Source organism: Periophthalmus magnuspinnatus, chromosome 5, assembly GCF_009829125.3.
Source record: "Periophthalmus magnuspinnatus isolate fPerMag1 chromosome 5, fPerMag1.2.pri, whole genome shotgun sequence".
NCBI lineage: Eukaryota > Metazoa > Chordata > Actinopteri > Gobiiformes > Gobiidae > Periophthalmus > Periophthalmus magnuspinnatus.
In genome coordinates, this window is record NC_047130.1 from 4,288,515 (window position 1) to 4,314,027 (window position 25,513).

General features: G+C 38.4%; 1 protein-coding gene across 2 annotated transcripts in view; it reads left to right on the top strand.

The window, feature by feature from the left end:
- cadpsa (Ca2+-dependent activator protein for secretion a) overlaps positions 1-25,513 on the top strand; it is an 85,060-nt gene that overhangs the window by 44,771 nt on the left and 14,776 nt on the right. The window contains exons 17-26 of one of the 2 annotated variants that reach the window (XM_055221741.1): positions 1,068-1,136; positions 3,256-3,362; positions 6,166-6,322; positions 9,244-9,385; positions 12,204-12,359; positions 12,976-13,123; positions 14,545-14,619; positions 14,852-14,935; positions 15,255-15,287; positions 16,445-16,552. In XM_055221741.1, coding sequence (XP_055077716.1) covers positions 1,068-1,136; positions 3,256-3,362; positions 6,166-6,322; positions 9,244-9,385; positions 12,204-12,359; positions 12,976-13,123; positions 14,545-14,619; positions 14,852-14,935; positions 15,255-15,287; positions 16,445-16,552 — 1,079 coding nt within the window. The remainder of the gene's footprint in view (positions 1-1,067; positions 1,137-3,255; positions 3,363-6,165; positions 6,323-9,243; positions 9,386-12,203; positions 12,360-12,975; positions 13,124-14,544; positions 14,620-14,851; positions 14,936-15,254; positions 15,288-16,444; positions 16,553-25,513) is intronic. The other variant, XM_055221742.1, reaches the window with a different exon arrangement.

Genomic DNA, 25,513 nt, shown 5'->3' on the forward strand with positions numbered 1-25,513 from the left:
TGAGTTGTGAATACTGTGTGATTGTTTTCTTAATAATAACAAATAGAACCATACTTATTTATAAGTGACATGAGCATGTGTTAATTCACACTACTTCATTTATCAAATTGATCATTTCTACATGTATTTTTTCTTCTCAGGCTACTATTAGAATATGATTTTTGAGTGAGTAAAAATGCATTCAGTGACTTCCTTCTGTCTCAGCCTCCTGCCTTCTCCTCTGCCTCCTTCCATAGCCACTCTCGTCTTTACCTACTATCTCTTTCTACTGCGGTTTAAGCACATTGCCACAGGATGTCTGGTGGATTAGTTTGTTGATTTTGGATTTGTTGTTGTACAGTATCAGTCAATGATCTTTTGGGAAACCCTTTTTAGCTTTTCTTTACTTGGGTCTTACTTATGTGATGGTTATTACAGAAAAAACAAAAACATATTTACATTATTTTGCTAGTTCACCTACGTCTGCATCAGAAGAACAGACTAAGAGTAAACTGCCTTCATCTGTGTCTGATGATTGACTCTTTCTTTACTCTTGATCATTCCCAATCTGAACGAATGGTTAATCCAACCACACCCAACACCCAGTCGCTCTGTTAGATGTCACCTCAGCTCCCAGTTGTGCACCACTGTCTCACCTTACACCTTAGAAAAGAGGCTTAAAGTAGAACCATGCATATTATAATTTGATATGTCAAATTTTTAAGGAAAGTCTCCAAGGTGGTATCAGTGACTACTAGACGATATTTGAAACTATTTATTAAAAAAGCTGGATTGTGCACTTCTTGTGCATTTTTTAATAAAATGTGCTAACTATTGTGAGTAATAACTGCTAGATCAACACAATTAATTCCCTGGCACTTTAATTAAACCCCTGAAACCGGGGTTAGATCTACAGTAACATGGTGTTGCTTGAGAAAATAGTATTTTGCAGGACTTTTTTACACATGTTCACGTCATGCTGATTTTCAACTTTCACATAAGCATATGAAGCTGCAGTTACAATATGATCTTACTGGGCTCTGACCCGGCCTCTTGCATGCCTCGGTATTCTCCCTCTTTGTCTGTAGGGAAAAAGAGGGAAATGTACGAGCATCCTGTCTTCTGCTTGGCGTCTCAAGTGATGGATTTAACCATTCGTGAGTACCCTCCTCATTGAGCTGTCAGTGCTGAGTCTCTCTTTCAGCCGCATGCACCACGACCAGCCGTCACCTCTCTGTCGTCTTCGTGGTGTCTGCCGCTCACTGGACTCTCCAGGCTTCTGTCCTCTCTGTCTGTTTGTCTGCCACTTGAATGCATTTTTACTTTGCTTGTGTGGATATCCTGTTGATCTACGTGATGAACAAACACATACATAGCACACTAAAAAGTATTTTTGAAAAACCAATATGAACTTATTGAAAGTTTAAGAGGAACATGTGTATACTGTTCAGTGTTGGATATATTTCTCATATAATAGTTAATATCGTTATACAAATGTAATTTTAAACCCTTTAAATCTTCATTGTCACTATAGTGGAATTAAATTGTGAATAGATATTTTAAAGTTTGCGTGTATGAAAATGGTGTGTGCCAGAATATTTTTTACTTTATTGGTGTTTGGGCAACATGTGTTTAGCTAATAATTCTGAAATCAAATACATAATCCATGCAAATGTAAAGTATTTGAATATGATCATTTATATAGGCTATACTGTATGTTATAATGTGCCCTTATGTCCCCATGCACCTTTCTGTGCCAAATGAACAGTAAAAAGAATTTTGACCCATTCAGGAAGAGTCAAAAATCTAAGAATGATAACGTGTCTTTTTTCTCCCTTCTCATCTGTATTTAAGTGATCTGCTTTTGACTAAACTTTGTTCATTTTTAAACTCTCTCTTAGAGGAAAGAGTTATTTAAAGTGGCGGCTTCAGGTGATACTACTGTTTGTCTAACATTTACTCTGACTCATGTCCAGTCCTCCTAAAGTCATAGTTGGGCTTTCTTTGTGTTGTTATAAATGTAGTTGTCTCAACACGTGAGTGCCACTATTCACAGGTGATCAGGTGACAGTCGTCACTGGCCACAGTCTGTATTTTTCAACTCAAGCTTTATTTCACACTCAAAATAGCTCATTTTAATTGGTTGAGGATCATTCAAAAGTTCAGTGTAATTACATATGCTTTTGTGTGTGATCAAAAATCAGATAACTAAAAATACGTATTTCTGACAATCAAATGGTGCTTCACCACAGCAGCCACTTGTCCTTAAACTCTCCTGTGCTCAGATCAGCACCTGATTCATCTGACTGGAACTGGACTCCCTGTCATCCTTCAGCATCAGTCACGCCTGAGAAAACCCAACTATCACTTTAGCCATGCCACAGAGCCTCCCACAACATCCCTGGGACATTCCAAGACCCTCAGCTGCACTACAGGGAATGTCCACAATGTTGTGTGGCCGTGATGTCTCTAAAACTGTGTTTTTCACTGCTGATTCAGTGAATAAACTGGTGCTACTTAGGCCTGCTAGCTAAAATCTACTCCCTGCTTTGGTAGACTGCATTGTGCCAACTATAGTTGATTTTAAGAGCAACACTTTCCCAGTGAAAATCACTTTGAAAACAACCCAACAGAGCCCAGCATGAATGAGACAGCTGCATGTGTGTGCGTTTTACTGACTGCTCCTGCCAGTGCAGTGCTCATAAGTCCATTATGTGTGGAATGTTACAGCATTTTAATGTCTGTTTGTGAGTCTTTTTCTAACCTGTGTTTATTTTGAGATATTTCTGCAAGTTGGCTCATGACATCCAGCAAAATTCCAAAGCATTTGTCCACTAATACCATAAAAACGTCACCTATTTCAACTAATCTATTTTAAGAGGGATTTATTCGTAACAGTAAAAGAACTCATTTGCAATATTTTTTACAATATTTGTTTTACAGTACTTTTACCTTGGTACATATATACTCATACTTATATGATATGATATATCATATATGATATATATATGCTCTTGTGCAATATCAAATATAAGGCATTCCCCACAGCGCAGACAGGTGTCACATTATATGGAAAAACTCTTCTTATTATGGTTATGAATGACTAAAACATTGTTTTTTAGCCCACATCTATTTGTTTGTAGATACTGTATTTGTTCTAAATGCATCTTGTTCCGAGGCTGCATGCTTACAGTCCCAACACTCATCCAAAAGTAACAGATGAAATGAGGACACGGATGTCACTGCCTTAACTGACCTTTGCATTTTATGCTGCAGAGAATGTAGGGCGGTTAGTCACTCCTGCCAAAAAACTGGAGGACACCATTCGTCTGGCTGAGCTGGTGATTGAGGTGTTGCAGCAGAATGAAGAGCACCATGCTGAGGTGAGGGCTGTGCACTTGTACTACACAAACACACCCACATAACAGGGGTCAACACACACATCTGAAGTATACTGTTTCAACTGTACAAAGCATGTACCTCTCAACAACAGGGATAATAGGATTTTCATAAGCTTCTATAAATAATATTGTGCAAGTTGGAAATTGCAAAAGTGTGTTTTCACATCATTGTATGTTGTTGCACAACAAAACCCCACATTCAACACTTTTAAGTTGAGTTTTCAGGCAGAATGAGATTCTGTAACAATTGCTTTGGCTATCCCCTGTAGAGATGTGCAAATCAGAAATGACAAAATCAGCAGGAAGAAAGAGATGTCTTTATCAATGTAGAATATTGTGATTTTATATGTTTATGTGTCTCTGAGATCCTGCTGATCTCATTGGACTGCCTCATGTGTGCAGCACACTGACTGCAGCACATCACATGCTTACTTATAAATGTTCAAATACAACCAGCATTTAAATATACAGCTGAATAAATGACATAAACTGTGCTTGTATTCTGCCATTTGTAATCACCTACTCATTTTCTGCTTTTGTTTTCAACGGTTTATGTGAACAGGGAAAAGAGGTATGTGACTGTTTTAGTCATGTCAGCCCCATGTCCAATCTCCCGCTCTCCAAAAAACATGGTGCGCATGCTCCCATGGCTTGTTTCCACTGAGTGGTGACAATAAAACATTTGCTGCTACAAAGCAAACTTAATAAACTATACCATATTCATGCCCTTGAGAGGTGTTCATCTTTAACTCGCATGCACTGTACCATTCAGTGGAAACATGACTTCACTAATAGCTATTAAAAACCTTTACTTTCTCAACATTGCTGTCCTGTTAAGATTGTGCATAAGACAAAACCTAGCCAAAGTTCAAAGAGCCTTTGATACTGAGACGCACATGCTTAGACAGCCTGTTTCAAACCATGTGATCGTCTGTTGGGAGAAAACAAGGTGAACTACATTGCCTTGTTTTCCTGTGTTGAGAAAACTCCTGTTTGAAAATGCAGTGGTCTCAATGTTTAGCATAAGAATGACATCTCTGAGTCACCTATTACAATATCTTGGTCAGCCTACTTTTTATGTTTTATAGTTATAATGTAAAACTAAATAAACCAGGACAATTTAAATGATAATCTGTTGACAAAACACATAAATACCAGTGTTCTCTCTACTCTGAGACAACTCCATCTTCAAAATGGCTTTTCTTGACACATAATTCAGACATATCCCTTAATCATCTTCACTACTTTTACGCAAGTGTGACTAAGAAGAATGGGTTTAACCATGCTCACATTGCAAAAAGTGGGTCTTTCACCCATCCCGGCCCCTACCCATGGAGCAGACCAGGCATGCCCCTCCTCATGACACCAACCTCAGAGCTTACTACAGTACCACTGTCACTCTGATGCTGGTGGAATCCTTGTGTGCCTCAATGTAATCCACACTTAAAAAAAAAAAAAAAAGTTGTACATTAAACAAAGAAGGGAATAACAAAAGTCTCATGTTATGCAGTTAATCCTATTCTATGAATGTTTGACAATATCTTCACAAAAACTTCCTTATAATCATTTGGTTAATTATCCAAACCACGTCAGATTTCACAACCATTTCAAACACTTCTGACATCATACAATATAAATATTAGCTTTTTGTTCAGTACTAGAGAAAGCTGTATGCCACTTGACACGCGACGCACACAATAAATACTGAGCCCTCGATATAAAATCTTTCTATCATGTACTGAATGATTTTTTGATTCAATAGTTATTGTGACAGGCCTATAGATATGAATATATCAGTACAATACAAATCATTTTTAAGACTTAATACAATCTTACTTCCTAAGAATGTATTTTTAATGGTTCAATAAATAAAAATAACATTTTACAAAACAATGCAGTTGATCTAAACTATTATAATCTCTCCTCTTTTCCCTCTTCAAATCCTCATTCAACACTTACTAAACCACAGCGGTTACATGTGGCACACAACACATTGATATTTTGGCCAATGTTCCTAGGCTGAGATCCCTCCCCTCGCAGCAAATGCATGTGCCCCCCTCAGCAACGCCTTGATCCAGGCTCCTGGGTGCATTCACATTACAGTGTTGACAGCTTGATGTGAATGAGCACACCCGGTGGCTGCTCTGGGGATTGGCGACCCACAGCAGCACTTGTGTTTTGCTGTGCATGATAACCACTCCAGTGCAGCGACTACAGGAGGACAAGTGTCTGAGGAGCTCCCTGCCAGGCCTGCTGTCCCCTCCTAAGTGTGGGGCTATGCGTGCCCAAGCACTGTTCTCTCTGCTCCCACTTTACACGACCATCTCCCCAAGGAGCAGTTAGAACCACAACTTGAATTTAGATGGTGGAAAGTGAAGGAAGAGCTGTGGCATATGAGCATCATTAGCATGCTTCTGGATGTAATTCAATTTCAGATTTCAATTTTCTTCATAAATATGAGCTGTAACTTGACCGGTTGGTGCCATATGCTAGTTTCCAAGTATATAGATATGTTTAATGCCATAGTGTGGAACAACATCTCCATGGAAAAAGACAGTTATGCAGTGCATCTTGAAGTTTTGGTTTAGCTCTTGTTTCAACCTTTAGCTTTGTTTTAGATATGGTTTGAGCCATAAAGTAGAACTGTTGGCTTTTATTATAGAAGTTCCCAACAGTGATATTGTAAATAATATTCACACTCTACTACTTTCATCTGTTTTAAGACTAATAACTTTTCTGTGAAGCTTTTTGGTAAACTTCATCTAACTCAAGTGTTTCTCTGAAGGCCTTTGCCTGGTGGTCAGACCTGATGGTGGAGCATGCAGAGACCTTCTTGTGCCTGTACGCGGTGGACATGGATGCTGCCCTGGAGGTGCAGCCTCCCGACAGCTGGGACAGTTTCCCTCTCTTCCAGTTGCTCAATGACTTCCTCAGAATTGACTGTGAGTGACAGACACAGAGACATAACACAGTTTTCATTTGTCATAGGCCTCTTATAGGGCAAGTGCCATTATAACAGTATGGACATTTTTTTAAGAAATCTTCTAAAGTAAAATCCACATATAAACCAGACTGATTTTTGTCCAGGTTTTGGTCCTCAAATTTACCTTGCTATTTTCAAGTCTTTTTTTAACAATAGAAATTAATGGCCTCAAAGCATAACTGCCTAAAACATCTTTTGACTAAATTGGATTTGTTCTTCTCTTGTTCTACTCTTCAGACACTGCTGCATCTGTAGGTGTAGGGCAACATGATGTTTTGTTTGTTTTTTTTTCAAATGGATAAGTCCAGATATTCCAGAAATACTGTCAAGACAATTTTTGTAGTTTAGCAACAAGTTATACCATAAAATTATGCCCTGCCCTTCAACTATGGACAGACTGGAGTTTTTTGATCAGTTGAATGCGACCTGTTGAGTTTTTTTTTAGTAGCTGTTAAATTCCAATACATTAAAACTTTCCAACACGATTTGTACTTTTAATATTTCCTCAGTGAACATTGACATGCTCCTCTGGTTGCATCTCAGTCAGACTCCAGTTCTTCTCCCATCTGTTTGTGGTGGTGACCCAGGGCATTTCCACACTGTCCTCAGAGTGTATGTGTGCTATAGCCATAATGAGCAGGTTGTACGGATGGTTGCTGTAGGCCAGTCATGTCTTTAATGAAGAGCGTGCGTTGCCTGCAGGAGCCGTGTGCATGTAAAGGATACACTCCAGTCTTCTCCTTCCTCTGTTCCATCTGCAGGGTGCTAATTGTCCTCCGGGAGCGCTTCCCCTTTTCACTTTGTCGGTCGGGAGTCAAGGAGAAGGCAGAGCGAGCTGCACTTATGTGGTTTCTGAAAGGAGACGATTGTTCTGTTCATTTGTTTGTGGGAACAAATTGGCCTCTATTTTCTATTATGGTAGGGGCAGTTGTGTTAAACTGAATGGGCTATACAGAGGCGGTTAATGGCCTTTGGATTAGGGTAGCATTGTATTGTTGAATGAGAAATGTAGCATATTATGGACAGTGATGGGAAGAATCCTTTGAAGGTATTCAGTATCTATATGTATGTGACTAAATGCATATGGTGAGGTATTCTGATATATGGGCCAATAAGAGAACATTCTTACACTTTAGGTTGAATTTTATATGGCCTGATCAAGTAATTTTCTAACCATGAACTACTCTTTAGCAAATGTTTAATACATAATTTACCAATCATGAACTAAAAACACTCTACTCATTGACTAATCAATTAATCATTTTCTAATTATATAGAAGTTAGCTCCTTACTAACATTTGTAAAAGAGTATGTAAAGGAGTTTGTAAAGGAGTAGGTCAATGAGTCCATGATTAATAAACATTTGCAACATTTTTAGTGCATGTTTAGTTAATGTTAGTTTGATGATTTTCAAATTATTAGTAAATGTGGAATAATCAAAAGTTTTACCTATTATTCTTGTGGGAACTATGTTTAATATGTATGTATGTCAGAATGTGGAGCACATCACAGTGGTAGGATGTCCCCTGCCTCACACTAGCACAACAGCACTCAGCTTTGTTTTGATAGAGGCATCTTTTCCACAGAAGGTCATCTGCAGCACTGCCCCACAGCACTACACTTATGGAGCAGTAAATAGCCTTAGCCGCAGACAGGCCCTGATGTGGGGATGCCATTGGAGGGCTTAATGAGGTCTAAAGTAGTGGTAGCCCCGTGAACTCACTCCTGGCCACAACACATCCAAGTGGACAGCAGCCGCTCAAGTGGCTAATTGGACGCGTGGTAATCAGGGAACACAACAAACATGGCACCTACTGTGTATCATCGACCTTGAGTCCAGTGCCAGCACACACACACAGGCACACGCAGCCACATGCTCAGAGGGGGAGAGAAAACAAAGAGCGCGAGAGAGGAGCGGCACACCCTGCATGGAGCCGTGAGCCATCACTTTATCTCCTGTGGTCTTTTCACTGTTGTCTTTTTACCAGTTGGAAGCTGACGAAGACCCAGGGACAGTGTTAAGGCTGGGTTTGATAAATAAACATTTTCAGACAACTGCAACTTAACCGCGCTCCTAGGCAGACACACACTTTAAGAGGTCCCCTTATGCTATTTTGGCTTAGTAAATAATTGTGATCTGTTTTCCAAAAGCTTGCAAACCCAAGTCATGATGTGAAGGTTGAAAATATTCCTGTTTTGAATATGGTAGGGTGGGCCAAGAGAGGCTTAGTTAAGAATCAGAATTGATTGAATGAAGAATGTATCCCACTAACCCGCAACTCACAGTACAATGCGATACTGTAGTTATGTCTTTGAGCAAGACACTTTATTTATTTATTTATTTTTTTATTTGAATTAGGACAGTACATAGTAATCAATGCGTCAACAAAAACGTTTCCACGTAAATATGCCGGAGTTAGCACTGGAGCTAAATTTCATCCGTTGTCCTAAGGCAGATGCAAACATGAAACATTCAATATGATAACACAGACATTTAGACACCAGTCAGATATAAACACACAACATGAGAAAACAATAACATGATATTACACTATTTACAATAGAAGTGCCTCAGTCTAGAGTATAAAGAGCCCAAGACATCTATGAGTACAGGACTGCTGCGTTTTCAACCAGTTCTTTAGGGTTTGTTTGAAGGTTGAGTAGTGTCCACAGTTTCTAATGTTTAGCTATCTTGCTTAATTAAATGTGTTAGTATGAATGAGCGATCGATGGTGGTAGATGGATGGATAGTCATGCTTCTGTCACCAGGGAGTAAGCAAGAGCAATAAACCAAATGTTGAACTGTTCTATCTAGAAAAGCCAGAGTGACATAATTAAATCGCTAAACTAACTGATGACTGGTGTGTAATCTTGTTGCAGATAATCTGTGCAATGGGAAGTTCCATAAACACCTGCAGGACATGTACGCCCCCCTGGTGGTGCGCTATGTGGATCTCATGGAGTCGTCCATCGCTCAGTCCATCCACAGGGGCTTTGAGCGGGAGTCTTGGGAGCCGGTCAAGTAAGTACTCACGCACGAAATCCAATAAAACGCATGTATTCACAAACCGCAAGGCTGTAGTTGAGTGTGTGGCCTAAAATCTATAGAACATTGTTTTAATATTTTTTATTTACCCATGTGTGATTATTTTTAGCCATTGTAATACTATTCATCAGTTTTTATTTGTAATTTGTTAGGCTCATGAAATAATTCAAATTGCTGTCTGTATAGGGCAGTACACTTAATCACAATCAAACTACAATTACAATGAGAATTTTTGCAAGTTTATGCACACGTAATAAATAAGGTTCTTTATTGTTAAGCTAATCCTATTTCAATCTTGTCTCAAATGTGAATATTTCTGGATGTGCCTTAAATGTGTGCTGGGAACATAATCCTGATTGAAAAAAAAACAGGATTATGATAGGATTTTCAAGTTATGTTTTAAATTTTTTTTCCCCAAAAAATGTTTAGCCAAACTAGAGCCAATTCTATACACCACAAGTCTGTTTAATTGCTCCTTACAATAAAATTTATGATGGTGAAAAGAAGCCATAGCTGATACATCCGTAGTGAATTTGACATGTCTCGTTTGTAGAGTAAGGAGTGAACTCTTTTACAGTTTTCTGCTTGTGCGTGTCTTCACAGGACTATAACAAGCACTCTGCCCAGTGTCAGCCTCCAAATGCCCAAAGTCCCAAATCTCACAGTGCCAAGTGTTAACCTCCCACAAATGGCCAGCTTTACTGCAGCCAACTGGATGACAGCTAATAGTGACGCAGAGTGTGTATGCGCGGGCCCGGCCTCGCACATGTCCCTGGCATGACTGCGGCCGCTCATCATTGTAGACACTATCGCTAATGAGGCTCAAAGTCCGAGAGGAGAGTCAAACATGTGCCATAGAAAAAGTCACACCATGCATTCCAACTCCATTTACATACCTAACGATATTCAGTTAGTAATCTGTTATGGAAAATAGTCTAATCTGTTTTAGTACAACTTGAACAATTCATTTGCACATTTCAAAATCTTATAAACCAAATAGCAAATGTAACGTAACAAATGAGTTCTTTATTAGCAATTTTAGCTATTAGCTTTCTGTGGTATAAACAGATGTAACTGATTAGGTCTGCATAATACTAAAAGACGACAAATAAAATTCAGTACGCACAGAGTGACATATTGTGTGCATGTATTTATTATGTGCATATATTTTATTTAATTCAGTAAATTAACAACAAAATATGGTAAAACTTAATAATATCTATAATAATAAGTAACTACACAGTAAAGCAGGAAGACTTAATTTATGCTGAACAAATAGTTTATTAAGAATGATTCAGACTTTAGGGACGCTATCACACAAGAGTAACACAGAGAGCAGTTAGTGGTTGTAATACCTATATAAGAATAACAACCGGGCCGGATCAGCCAGTCTAATTACAAACAGCAGCTTTAATGCTTTATTAAGGCAGTAAATAGTGTAATTATTATATCTAAAAGGTTTCCAATGTTTATTAAAAAATGCATAACCTCAAAATTATAGCCTCTTTACATATCATTTGGTGTATGGATAGACTTGTGCTCATTTACAGTGTTCTCTCATTTTGAATAACACTTTTCTACAAAATGAATTGTGTTTTGACAATACCATGTAAAAATATACACGATGCATGTCATATATTGTTGATGCTCCCTCTTCAACTGAATTTAAGGATTTGCCATGTTTATATCCACTCCACAAAGCCATTCCTAATACTATGCAAATGAGCCTGTGAGTGATAGCTTTAATAGACTTCACCATATCCCAATATACTCTTAACACATCACACATAGCACTTTAAAGTCAAGTGAAACGTGTACGCCATCAGCAGGACTGCGAGGTGTCACTGCTCCCACAGCATCCTGCCGAGTGTGACGCCCTCACCACAGCACATCCGTCCTCATCGGGATTCACTAGCACGCATCCACAAGCACTCGCAACTTTTATTCTCTCAAAACTCTGCCCTATATTTATCTATTCATATTTAGTATTCACTTATCTCCTCACGAACCAAGATGGAGCTGTTTAATTTACACTTGAAGGGAGCATAGTATGTAAAATCTACTTTACATGTTTGAATAACCATGTATTGTCTTGCAAGTGTTTTCACCTACCCTCTATCTCTGCCCACTTCTCTAAACTTACTTGCGGTTGTTTACAAATTGTAGGGTTAAAAAATGTCACAAAGGTAAATGAAAACGTGCTGCTTTCTATAGTGAAATGACATTATGAAGAGCCCATTAGTTTGGGTGTTTTCAATCAGTATTGCAATTTACAATGTACAATAATGATCTATGAAAGTTATAGTTTAATACTAAATACCTCTCAAAAGCATAATATGTCTTCTTTAGCGATGTAGAAAGTGCTTATACTTGATTTTCCAAACGATTCTTATACCTGGTGTCTATATAAGGAGTGTGCAGTCACAGTCATGCCAGAATTCAGACATGGAGCATCCAGGGGAAATGGGAAAGGACCCTCATTAATAACGTGCTGTAATATGATGTGAAAATATCAAGAAAAATACAATATACATTTACTGAAAATGTACGTATTTTCATATCTGTTACTGTACGTGTACATTCCTAGAACTGTACCCCCGATTCTTACCCACAATGCCCTGTGCTGCTGTGCTCCTTTGCGCATTCCCTGGTTCAGTGTATCTACTAGCAGCTTTCCCTCTACATTTTCCCACTTTTATGGAATTAAGTTTTCCAACATAAAAAAAAAACAATGTTAAAATAAAAAACTGTATCATTTCTATAATGTTACTTAATTTATTTATGTGAATGACAGTAATGGCTCGGGCACCTCAGAAGACCTGTTTTGGAAGCTGGATGCCCTACAGACGTTTATCCGAGACCTGCACTGGCCGGAGGAGGAGTTTGGGAAACACCTGGAAACACGCCTCAAGCTCATGTCCAGCGACATGATTGAGTCCTGTGTTAAGAGGTACAGTGCACCCCATGCATTTTCATAGCAGCACACAGATATGAGTCCTCACACTATCAAGTTAACAGTGTATGTAAGTCCATTAAAGACTCCACCATTTTATAACATGAAATCCTAACATTTTCCATTTGAAGAGATATATTGATGTGTCTTCTAGGTCACTTTACATGTTATTTTGCATATTTTATGTATCTTTGCTGCATAAAATTATATTAGGATTAGGGAGTGTTTGTTTAAGGTGCTTAACAAACAGATATAATAGGGAGACAATGAAGGATACAATAGCTCAGTTGGTAGATTGTTCGTCTTCTGATCCTGACATAAATATCGTTGGTAGAACAGTCAGATCCACAGATTCACAGGTTTGTTCCCAGATCCTACAGATGAAAACTGTTGTTGTGGCTTTGGGCAATACACTTAACCTGCCTAACCCCCATGTCTGTGTATGAATGTGTGTGTAAATGGGTGAGTGGTTCCTTGAAGTAAAGCATTTTGTTAAGTCTCAAGGTTGAAAAATCCCAAACAATCCCAAACAAAGTAGTTTTTTATTGCCATATTGGCCAGTCCTAATGATAAACATTGTTTTAGAACTGACTGATACCCCTCCTGTCTGCAGAACACGAGCAGCCTTTGAGGTGAAGCTGCAGAGGAGCAGTAGGACCACAGACTTCCGCGTGCCCCAGTCCATCTGTACCATGTTTAACGTGATGGTGGACGCCCGGGTGCAGTCCGCTAAACTGTGTGCCATGGATCTGGGTCAGGAGGTACCACTCTCACCGCCTCTTTCTCTCCACACAATCTTCCTTTTTCTGTTTTTCACACATTAATCTCCGTGTCGCATGTCACCTCAAATTTCCTTTTTTTTTCTGCTGCTTTTGTCTTGTGAAAGTTTGTGAGACACTGGGTAAGTGTGGCTACAGATTTAATAGAACTCTCACCCGTCTATTCCCCAATGTATAATTAGCCATCAGCTTTCCCTGCCTGTCTTCCTCTTCTTGAATTGTTTTGATTTCATTAGCATATGTGTAGATAGCATTGAATATACATGGGCTTCAAGTGAGACGTCTCAGATTTCACAGAATCTCATACCAATTAATGATGAAGAATTCATTACTGCGTGGTCCTTCACTGTTCTGTCAGTGCCACCAAGCCAAACAAAAGGGTTTCTCACTGCCTCACATTGTACATGAGATGGAGCGAAAACCAGCTTTTTTGTAAAATGTAACACTTTGAAGCGGCTGAGAGGACCCAAGGGTAAACAAAATGGAGAAAATACAATGATAATAGGAAGTATTTGCTGCAGAAATTGAAATCAGAAAGATGATTATCCAGTTTTTCAGGCAAAGACACCGACATTGTCTTATAGATAATGATTTAGATTATTCTATAGATAGATGTGTCGTAATTTTATTGGGAAATCTTGTTTTGATTGTTGTAATTATAACCGCTGTACCTGATTTTTACCATCTTCAAAATGTGAAAAATACAGCTACTTTATTTTAAGTAGTCTACAGTGATCCAAAGCTATTCTTCACTTACCCTATGCAATCCGAGCATCCTAATCATTCACCACGATGAGTTTAGAAGCACGTTTCACAGTTTTCCCAGGCCAGATCGGAGTTTTGCTGTCACGGTAATGCTGTCAACAACTAGCATGCTAACAACACATTTCCTAGTTCTGTGAGGACAAAAGGTTTTATAATTTGATGCAGGCAGCACACAGGTCTATGCTTTACCTGAAGAGCTGCATATACATTATTTCTGTACTAAGATAAAACAAATTTTGCTCAACTACGCAGAAAGTAATCATGTACAGCCACGTTAAGGCACTGTACGCAAACTCCTAATTATGAAGTATTAAGTTGAGATCAGCAATCTTTGTCTAATAATATCTCCCATTGACTGACAACATTTAAGTTTGAATCTGAGCGTGCTAGTTCAGTTCAGTGGGTAGAAGTGCAACGTACATGAGCTATGATTTAACTGAAACTAAATAAACTCATATTTATTATACTTTCACACCCCAAAAACTACATTTTTCCATTTTTTTTATCATATCACCCATCCTTTCTATGGCCTTTATAAAGCTACTAGCCTATAAGAGTAAGGAAAAGTAAAAAGAAAAGTAAGAAAATGTTGCTGTTGGTGGGTGTGATGGTAACCAGTGTTTTGTGTGTTCCTGCAGAGACAATACCATTCTCAAATCGACAATCTGATCGAGGAGACAGTGAGGGAGATGACGACGCTGCTGGTGGCCAAGGTACAGCTTATTCCAATGCAGCTCCAATCACATTCTGCTCTACTATTCTATATGCACACACATTAAACTCTAAACATTGCAATGCCAGCACATGATTTAGAATTAAACAAATGTACATGAGAAAACAGTATTCAAAAGATTCTGACAACACGTATTTATTGCGGTAAAAAATAACATTACATTTAGTTATTAGTTAAATGCTTCACTTGTCTCTGTTTTCCTCTGTGTCCAGTTTGTTGTCATCCTTGAAGGCGTCTTAGCCAAAATCTCCAGATATGACGAAGGAACACTCTTCTCTTCTTTCCTATCTTTCACAGTAAGTACAGCACAGTAATGCAGTGAAATGTCAGTATTTAGTATTTACCTGTTACAAATAGGCCAAGATAAATAAAACCTTTTCAATAGTCTTTAAATTATTATAATCCTAAATTGAGTGAAAATGAGAGGCATGCCATTATTTTTTATCTTGTCAAATCAGTATATGCCAAATTTAAGACACAATAGATGAAGTCTTACTATTGTCTCAACGTAAGACTAGTGAGAATACAAAGTACACACAAGGTTCTTGCAGTCTGACTAGAACTGCTCTCTCTCTAATCCATAGTCCTAACTGTGGTGCTTCTTTTGACCTGCAGGTGAAAGCAGCCTCAAAGTATGTGGATGTTCCTGTAAGTGACACGTTTTCTCTTGGATTTGACATGTGGTTACTTCTGGTTTGACTTCAACAGGAAAAAGCAACTCATTTGTTCCTTAGCTCAAATCTTTCAATGGCCTACTTTAAATTCCTCCTAAAAGCTGCTTTGTGAATTCAAATGCAGTGTTGGATATTCTGTGAGGCCACTGTGGCTGTATGTGTCTGCTGCGTGTACAAATATTTGACCATGCTTTCACATGTACTGCATCATCCAGATGGAATGGTTGAGTTGTTCCGCAAATGTCCATTCATATGCATGTGGCCAGACACAGAGCAGGCGTGCCTCGTGCCGCGCACTCTGCCGCGCACATTGGGAGTCCATGTTGTACGACACATGGCCATTCTGTCGCCGGCGTGTGCCGCTCAGATCTGGATTAACTGCCAACACTTCGGCCGTAGCAACATGCCAAATTTCAAATTAATGCCTTGTCACAGAATGTGTTGAGGCACTGCGTACCCTGGCAGGGGTCGCACTTTCAGCTCAGCACGCTAATTGTGTTCTTAATGTACAAAATGAGACTTTTACTTGTAAAAAGAACACTCATTTGCACATTTTAAGTATTGTTGCAGATGTGTTAACCAGGTTTGTGACTGTTTTCCATAAATGCCTTCGGTAGATACAGTTTGTGCTGTCGGGATGAAACGTCTTAACCTGAGCCTGGCTCTTCACCATGTTTGACCACAGACATATCATTTGCACTGACACTGAAACCTTTATCAAGTTCAAACCACAAATAAATACTATGTCCTCTTTTGAAGACCTGTGTGATAATGAGAGAAATTTGTCTTTTGACTTACTTCCCCAGTACAAATGGAGAAGTGGGAGATATATTGCAAAATTGATATGGTCCATTTAGGTTTTGTACTAAACTTGAACCTCAAACAAGACATTTACAGGCACATTTTAGCACATTCCTGATGCATTGTTTAAATATTGTCAAAATATATTGTTATTGAGATAATAAGTGAGATAAAAAACTATATGAAGACATTCATTTTTGTCAATATCTCCAATTTTGACCATTCAGTCTTTATTTAATTGTGATTATATTGTATGCCTTTAAATGTTTCCTTTGTTAAACATGTATGAGAATAAACCTAACTCTTTACCGTCTTGCTGTGATCCTGCAGAAGCCGGGGATGGACGTGGCTGACGGTTACGTGACATTTGTGCGACACTCCCAGGACATGCTACGCGAGAAGGTCAATGAGGAGGTGTACGTGGAGAGATTATTTGATGTGAGTAAAGCACAAAGCGATGACATTTGGAGGAGCAGATTAAACTATTCAAGTCACTTTTATCAGCCCACTGTTCATGATTACACTGTGTTGTAATCTGCCCCACACCTGGCTCTCATCTCAGCCATCAGAGCTGCAGAGGATTTATGCCATTACTGCGTGTTGCGTTAGAGAAGATAGAAGCAGGTTCCATATGTGAACCACTGGTGACTTAGATTGTGCAATATTATTATGCTGATGCTTTCTGACTGACTAATTTATAATTTTACCTATTTTAACTTCACTTGTTATTATAAAAAAGTAACAGTGTTATTTTTGTGTACTTGCTTTCCATTCGAATCATAAAAGAAGACATATTATGCTTTTGCCTGCTATGACGCCCATAGATTATGATCATGACAGTGGATTTTTAAAGGATTTAATTTATTTAGTCATGAATTTGTATGACCTGAATTACTTTTTTGTTGAGTATGATCAGAATTAATCCTGGTGTACTTTCACAATTAGAAATACAGTGATCAGTTCAAGTTTTGAGTCAGGTTTTGTCCTGGTTTAGTCTGGATCTATTTTTCGATTTGCTTATTATATAGGTGTGTGTTGTGTAATTCTGGGGTTCTCCATGGTTTGAATGTAATGTTGTTTTTGCCCACAAGGTCTACTCTTGTCACAGTTTTGGCATTGTTATGGAGACTTTACTTAAATCAGCAAAAAACTGCAACCATCAGAATGAAGCGTTGAGCCCTCCCCTTCTGTTGTACAAATGAGCTACGGAAGTACAGAGTTGTCAGACATCTGCCCAGTCGTGTTTACCCATGTGTGCTGTTGCTGCTGATCTGAGCGGGATTTCACTAAGCACAAGTGAGTCAGCAAACAGCACTTCTGTTCAAGAGATAACACTTTACCATGACTTAGTGTTCTGATGCTGGCTGTAACATTTGAGATGGAGAATAATGAATTTTGTACTTAAAATGTTTTGTAAGCATTGTGTTAGAGCAGCTTTTGCATGGTTTGTTTGTAAAAAAAAATTGACGTGGGTTCAAACTAGGAATGGTTGACTTATCTGTTCCTATCTCAGTATCAATCTGATAATGAAAATGTATCCAATATTTGGCACTAGTATTTTTTTCCTAAGTAGTCTCAGTGTCTGTATTCCATGTGTCATCCCCAGATTGTCCTCAGTGCATCAGCTTTGTATTTTTGAACAGAATTATGAGTAAAAGTGGAAATAGAAGCTCATTTAGGCTGTAGTACATTTGTGGGCCTTGTGGGCTATGAATTTTCACAGTATAAGTAGCAAGACAAATATTGAATGTTGGTATTGGTTGTAAAAAATCCATATCGAACGTCAATAAATCAAACTAGAAGCAGGAAATTTGACAATACTAAATGTCTGAATAAGTTTGTCAATGGGCAAATTATGTTACTTGTGCTTTTTGGGTAATAATGTGCACTATGTGTTTCAGACATTTGCTCTTCAGTATGTTTTAGCAGCAGGACTGAGCGTAATTTGCAGGTGCCTCAGACTGGAAGGTATTGATGAATTGGTTTAGAATTTGATTGTGTTGACGTTTTGAATCTTGTCAGTTCTGCTTTCACGGTAACTGCCACTACTGGATTGATGTTGTAGCTCTTGGTGTTCTGACTGTGTATCCATGAAGAGATAATAAAGGGTAATCTAATCTAATGACACCTGGACTCGGTCATGAATCTCCAAAGCTAAAGAATTTATTGAATGTTGTTGTAGAACAAATTGAAGTAGCCCGAGAGTTACAGAAGATCCATGACGTTGGAGCTCCTAACGCAGGAGAAGTTTATTTACCATGAGGACAGGACCCAGCACCTGGAGACATGAACCCTCAAGAGATTGTCCATTTTGGTCTAGTGCAATCCAGTCTGGCTATGCTTTCATTGTAGGGAGTATTATACCTCTGATGGCACAGGCTAAGATAACAAGGACTGAGCTGGCAGTGAGCGCCCTAGATACAACACAGAGATGGAATTTCTCTAACAGATGTTCCTGCTCTAGTGGTCAGTATCAGGTAGGGTAGTTCTATACCCATATACTAATCAATACTAACGATTATCAAAACTAGATTTTCATTTGAACAGGGATGAACATTGATTTGGTCATTTCTTGAGTTTTAGAATGGTCTACATATAGAAGACTACATATTATTAAAGAAATACAATTATATTATGTTGAAAATTAAGTTCTATCAAGACTTTCTGTTAGTATGGAGCTTAAATTTTCGTATCATGGCAAACATAGTGACTAGAGCTGGTCCATGGATGAAGATAACACTGGTGAACTGGCGACAGGTGCATGTCAAGGAGCAACCGCAAACAAACAAAAAGGACTCAAAGTTAGTCATTGCTGTTTTCTCCACTTCTCCCTTCAAGGCTTTACCGCTAACAGTTTTTCCCTGTCTGTCTTGTTTGTTATTGCATCAATGGTGTAGTGATGTGTTGTATGAGAGCCCTGAGGAGAGACGGGCTACTCCTGACTGCGTGCTGGTGGCTCCTCTTCGGCAGCAGAGCAGTTGTTGTCAGTCTGGATCAGTTCTCCCTGCGGCACCACCAGGCCACCGAAGGTTTCTGTCCTTCTCGCCACAGCCGTTGTGCTTTTCTTGTCTATGCCCTCTTTGTATGGCTCCTGTCTTCACGAGGTTACAATGAAGGAGGAGCTGCCTTAGATGTTGGATTTGTATTGCTCATGTATGAGAAACAAAATGCTCACAAATATTGGCAGTAACATGTGCAAGTCTTGATATCTCTTGACTAAACAGCAGCTTCATGAGTTACAGATGTACAATTTATCACAACTGAAACAACATTGCAATTGGAAATGTGTAGGATTCTTGTATTAGTTTTTTGTCTTTAGTCTTAATGTTTACACAGTCGTCATGATAATACAACAAATACATGAAAATGCAACTGAGTGATAGACAACAGGCTCACTTAAGGGCAGCAATATGGTTTACTAAATACAAAGTTAATTTGTGGTGTGTGCTTGATCAATAAAAGAAAAAAAAAACATCAAAATCTGCAAATATAGTTTATTGACCACAACAGCAAGACTGATGTAGCGAAAAAAAATAAATACAAAAAATTACTTTGGATGGACTGTCATCGATAGTGGCAATAAAACTGATTCTGAACAAAGTGGCTTTTGTAAAAGGTACAGCCCAACTAAGACCCATACTTACATAGTACTTACATAGTGTGTGCTAGTCTACACACACACAAACACACACACACACACAGCTTTTTGCCTGCAGTACCGTCAGTATTGTCAGTACCCTCTATATCATTTACCAGTGTTCCTGGTGTTAGTCAACATAATTTTAGTACATTGCCAATAACAACTATTATATTTTCTTGTTTTAATGTTGGTCGAGTCAAAATGATACTACAGAAACATGATTAATGATGTACAATTTTGACAAAGAACATTTTATATTATAGTACTCTTCAATTCCACCTTTTTTTCTGTGTAATCCCTCAGTCGTCCAGGTCTGATCCATAGGAAAAGACGAAGTATAAATCTGTCAACTGGACAAATTGTTGCAGGAGTGAAACGTCTTCACTCCTACAACAATTTGTCCAGTTGACAGATTTATACTTTGTCTTTTGCCACTTACCTTTCTTTTAAACTCATTCCAAGTACTCCCCAGAATGTGTTTGTGTACTTTTGTTTAGGAAACGCTGGTCCACAGCACTGCCCCTATCTCAAACAATCATCAGTTACATTTTAGTCTATTTTTCACTGCTGTATTTACCCCATTATCTCATTTGCTAAAGGGCCTTGTATTATGTCCTTCCACAGTTGTACGGCAAACATCCGAACAAGAGCAGTGTCACTGGAGGTCTGATTCTAGTGTTTGCCGACGTAAACATTACACATGTCGTGGTCAGGCCAGGACAATGCCGATATAAGCTCCTCCAAAATTGTGAGTGGCCACCAGCGCAGATAGTCCACATTCTCCTCTGTCTCTTAGCTTTGGCACAGAGCTCATTTCTTAAAAGAGGGTCAAAAAGGAGCCCCCTAATCTTTGCTTTATGCGCGGATGCCTCCTCCCCTCCTCTCTACTTGCCCCTTGCTGAGCTGATCTGCTAACTTCAGCCTGTTTCCCCTGGTGAGGATTACAACTGCTGGAGAATACATGCGAACAAAAGAGCTAGCTTGTTATGAAGCTGTCTATCTCCCGGCTCACTTGTTTGTTTACTTCCTGTCTGACAATGGCGGACTCCAATCAGATTGTAGCTCAAGTGGCTTTGGTACATTCCATCTCGGGGGTATCGATTAAGATGAGTTAACAAGCAAGACGTTTTATTGAGGTCAAACTGTGTCGGCAAGAAGTTACAGAAATCATTTGTTGATTTATTATGCATAGTATGACTGACATTACTGACAATTTTGATGTTAAATTCACACAGTGGAATAACAAGAAACTCAGACAATATATACCTAATGGGAACACCGGCTCAGGTGGTCAAGAGGTTGTCGTGGGTAGTCTGAGGGGTTGAGGTAAACTTTCAGTCATTGGCACATAATGGCGGTCATGCTTTTGTTGGACAGTCTCTGTCTGCTGTGGCGATGAAAGCAGATTCCTACCACAGAGTAAGGGAAGTGAAAATAGATAGTAATAGTGTAGAGCTTTGAGAAACTCAAGCTTGTAAAGAACAGTATAAATCCAAGTCATTACAATTATGCACTTTTCTGTTTTCTACAACCTTTGAAATAAAAAATAAAAATACATTAATAACAAATATGTCTAGGGATGGATGAAATATAGAGAGGATTGTCATAGATATATCAGGCATTATCAAGGGGAAAAAATTTACCATATGACAGTGATATTTTTTGCCGCTGCCCCAGTCTGCGTGAGCTCTTGTGTCATTCCCAGCCATCCACATATTTAATATCAATATAATCTTGAAATATAAGATACAATTTGCATTTAAAAGCACTGTGTTGGGAGCTCAAAATTTAGAATTTAGTGGAGTAGTTTTATTGTCAAATAAAAAGTCACAAAGAGGACTGAACAAGCAACACGTGTAAACATCTACCAAAAACCACAAGAACTGGAAAAAACAATTTCCATCTTCACCCCTTGGAGCTAATCCAATCCTGAGATCTCTGATGTTGTGCTGACCTGTGGGAACTTTATGATGCCAGTTGACCAGATTAAATACGGTCTTGGGCAGAAACATGGAATACAGGAGCCACAGTGTTGCTGATTGTAAAAAGATTACACCTCAAATCACTTCGCAGGTCTATAAAGCGTTTCATTTGACACATGAATTCTGTGGAAAATGAGGGGCTAGGATTTTGAGACATGTTTTCAACAAGGAGTACAGCTCTACAAGTTATAATATTTACAGGATTTAAAAGGTGACAGATGAAACAAAACATCTGAAAGAGACCTAAAAGATAGTTGATAAGACTGCACAATATATTAATATCAAATCAAAATAGCAATTTGAGTAGGTGTAATTTTTTTTATTGAACAGTGGTTCTTGTATTAGTTTGTCAGTTCATCTTTCATTCTGCTTTCAAATGTTAATGCTCGTAGAGTTGTTTCCAATGTGGGCTCTGAACAGACTCCTAATTTTTTTTTAACGTACAACGTGTCCATTGAACGTCTCTTTACAATTTAAAAAATGTATTACAAAGGCAATTGATAAGATATCTTAATCAGACTGGTTCTATTCTCAGTGTTCTTTTTTGTTTTTTTTACCTCATTTAATGCACCTCTCTTACATGAACCAATGTTTTCCTCAGATGTTCTTTGTTTCCCATTTCTTTTTACATCTAACACTGTCTCTGTCTCATGCACGAATTGATGGACATGATGGTGGATATCTTTCTTACTTTGTTATGTTGTTTCATTGAGTCTGCATTTCCCATTTTGTGTCAACAAACCATCATACACATTGTGCCTTCTCTTGAGTAGTAACCATTTCTTAGGGGTTCATTCAAAAAGATGCCTCTTTAATCAACAGGATGCCTGAAATACAGAAATGCAATGTGATTAAAAAACTTTTATAACCACTGAGTGCAACAGAACAAATCTAATTAATATCATTTATCGACTGCCTTTGTAATAAAATTTAAAAATTGTAAAAAAGACCTTCTGGACATCCTGTATATCATCAGTCAAAATCATGTATACTTGGGTCATCAGCTGCACTAAGAAGATTACTTCATTTAATTTTAATTCTGAAATAGGTTTCAATGTCAGTGGGTTGTGTCTTTGTCTTAAAAATCCCCATCTTATGAATCTGAGACATATTAAAGAAACATAATACTCATGTTTACACTGATTTTAGCACTGAGACTGATCATCTGCACAAGACCTTTTTAACTGACATGTGACCTACATGTCTGATTAATCTTATTCCAGACATTTTATTTATTATGTTGTTTTTACACCTTTTATCGTAAACTATAAATGGATTATAGTCGGTGTAATAAGATTTCGCCCATGCCTCTTTACTAAATCCAATCCTAGTTGTTTTAATATCATTTATTGCTGTGTAGTGACGTGTTTATGTGTTGTTCTGGCACTTATTTTCTACGACTATGTGACTTGGACACTGTTTGCATAAGTGCTGGTGCTGTTAAGAGCCAATTGCTAGGAAACATCAACAACTATGAAGACAATATTATTCATTTTTATTACTTTTTTCAGTTAAAATGGATTCAAATAAACAAAATATGTTTTACTGAACAGATTTGTCGAGAAGCATCTGACAATTTGCAAGCATGATTTGGATTTTATGTTAATACTTTCTCAATGGTTTTGCTAAATTTCACCTTCTGTGCAAAACAACTTGAAAGTGAATGAATTAATTTTTGAATTCATATTTTAAATGTTTTAATCATTTAGCCATTTCATTTGAAACAAGGTCCTAAAAGGAACAACTTTGCACTTTGAGATCTATGTGTACTGTTTAGTCGGTGAGCAACTAATAGTTTAAATTCATAGCCAAAGATTGTTACAACTTATTTTTAGTTATTATTTGTATTTAATATCACGTCCTTGTCTCCATAGAGATAGATAATTTTAAAGAGCTACTCCTACTGTGTAATATTCTCTCCATAAAGCCAAACAGATGGTTTACACTTCGTCACAAAAGTTCAGCAGTGCGCCTTTAAATATTAGAGGACTTGTTTATACTGTTATCATACAGTTTATTCTCTTACCATTATCTGTAAAAGAGATTGTTACATGTCAAAAGGAGACCGCCACCCCCCCCTCTGTGTTTAAATTCTTGAAGGACTGTCTGAAGAGTGCTGGATTAAAGCAGATGTGCTCACTGATAATAGACTGAGGGCTTAGCCTGCTGCAGCCACGATCGCTGATTAAAAAAGCTGTGTGTGTTTGGATGAGGCAAATCCAGTGGCGCACTGATATGCCACTGCTCACTGCCTCACCATGCCATCCCCACAACCAAAACAACGGCGGCCGGGCTTTGAGTGGGAGGGGCCAAAGAAGAGGATATAGAGTCAGTGGGGGTCTTTGAGACTTAGAGCAATATCCCGGTGCGGGCGGGAGCTGCGGATACAGGGATTACATAGGTCAATTATACACTTAATCTGCCCATGTGGGGGATTAGGAGCAGCTCATTGATTGATTTGAAGTATTTCCGTTGACCTTGGTTAGTTATCAGATTGAGCGGCGTGGTAAAATTGCACTTCTCTGTGTGACCAAAGTGAAATCGCTTTTTAATCGTGGCTGCTCCGTCTCTGTGTGCTGTGCTTAAAACTAGACGTGTCCAGGGGTCAAAGAGACGAGATGACCGGGGGGATTGGAGATGTTGTTGTGCTCAGGAATAAGGGTGCCGCAAAAGGGAGGGTTTGCTGCGAGATGGGGCTAAAGAGCAACTCCGCAGTGTAGTACATGTAGTTAAAGACATTGTCAGACCACTTGGCTGTCCCAGACACTGCACCACTTTACAGCTGCGGTCACGGACTGCTTGCCCCCACCGCCTCGGCAAGTGAACAATTTAATCAACATTGAGATCAAGTGGCACGCAAACATAACTTCTCTGCCAGGACTTATCCAGGGAGCATTAAAGCTGCACTGTTAAATCTGCAGCTGGAATAGCAATGAATACTCCCTTATTTGGGTCATAATGGAAGGACTTGTACAAAATATTCTTGCATTACATTAATATAAACCGTCACTAATAAACACAATCAATACAGATATTTTAATGTGTTGGTACAGAAACATAGGTCTTGTTTATTTGTCATAATATTTTTAATGGTGGAAAGTCCTCAAATCGGAACTTGTAAACAGTGTGATAAATGAATATGTTTTGCTAATGCTTCTCTATGGACGTTTGGCACATCTGATATAAAGTTTTTGACCTTCGATGTTGAGCACTACTAGTTCTGCAGTACTTGGTCTCGAATGCGTTCATTAAACCCTCTTAATATTCATATCGATAGTACATTATAATAAAAAAACTATTTAAAAAATCATATAAAACAAATATTATTGTAATATTCACTTGCAACTTTATGATTTATCTAACAAATCAATAATGGTGAACATAATGCACACACACATTGTAAAATTAGGTGTTTTTATAAGGCCCACCCCGGCAGTCTTTAGTTTGCGACTTATTCAAACAGAAACTATTTGTATTGAGTTTGCACTGAATCCCTATTCAGTGTGCAAACTAAAGCAGACAGTCCTTCTCATTTAGGCTGTGGTTCATGACAATGGCTCAGCTTTTTGCATTTGGAGCCCATGTGATCCTAGCGATTAGACCACTACATCTGGACTGTTCTTAAAGACTCTTCTTAAAGCCTCCTTCAGCATTCCCTCAGTCAGCTCTTTATACAACATGCCACACTACTGCCACTCCTATTGTAACTAAATGTATTTATATAACTGCATTTTGATCTGTTATGTAATAGGGATGATCCAATATGTCTTTTTGTCT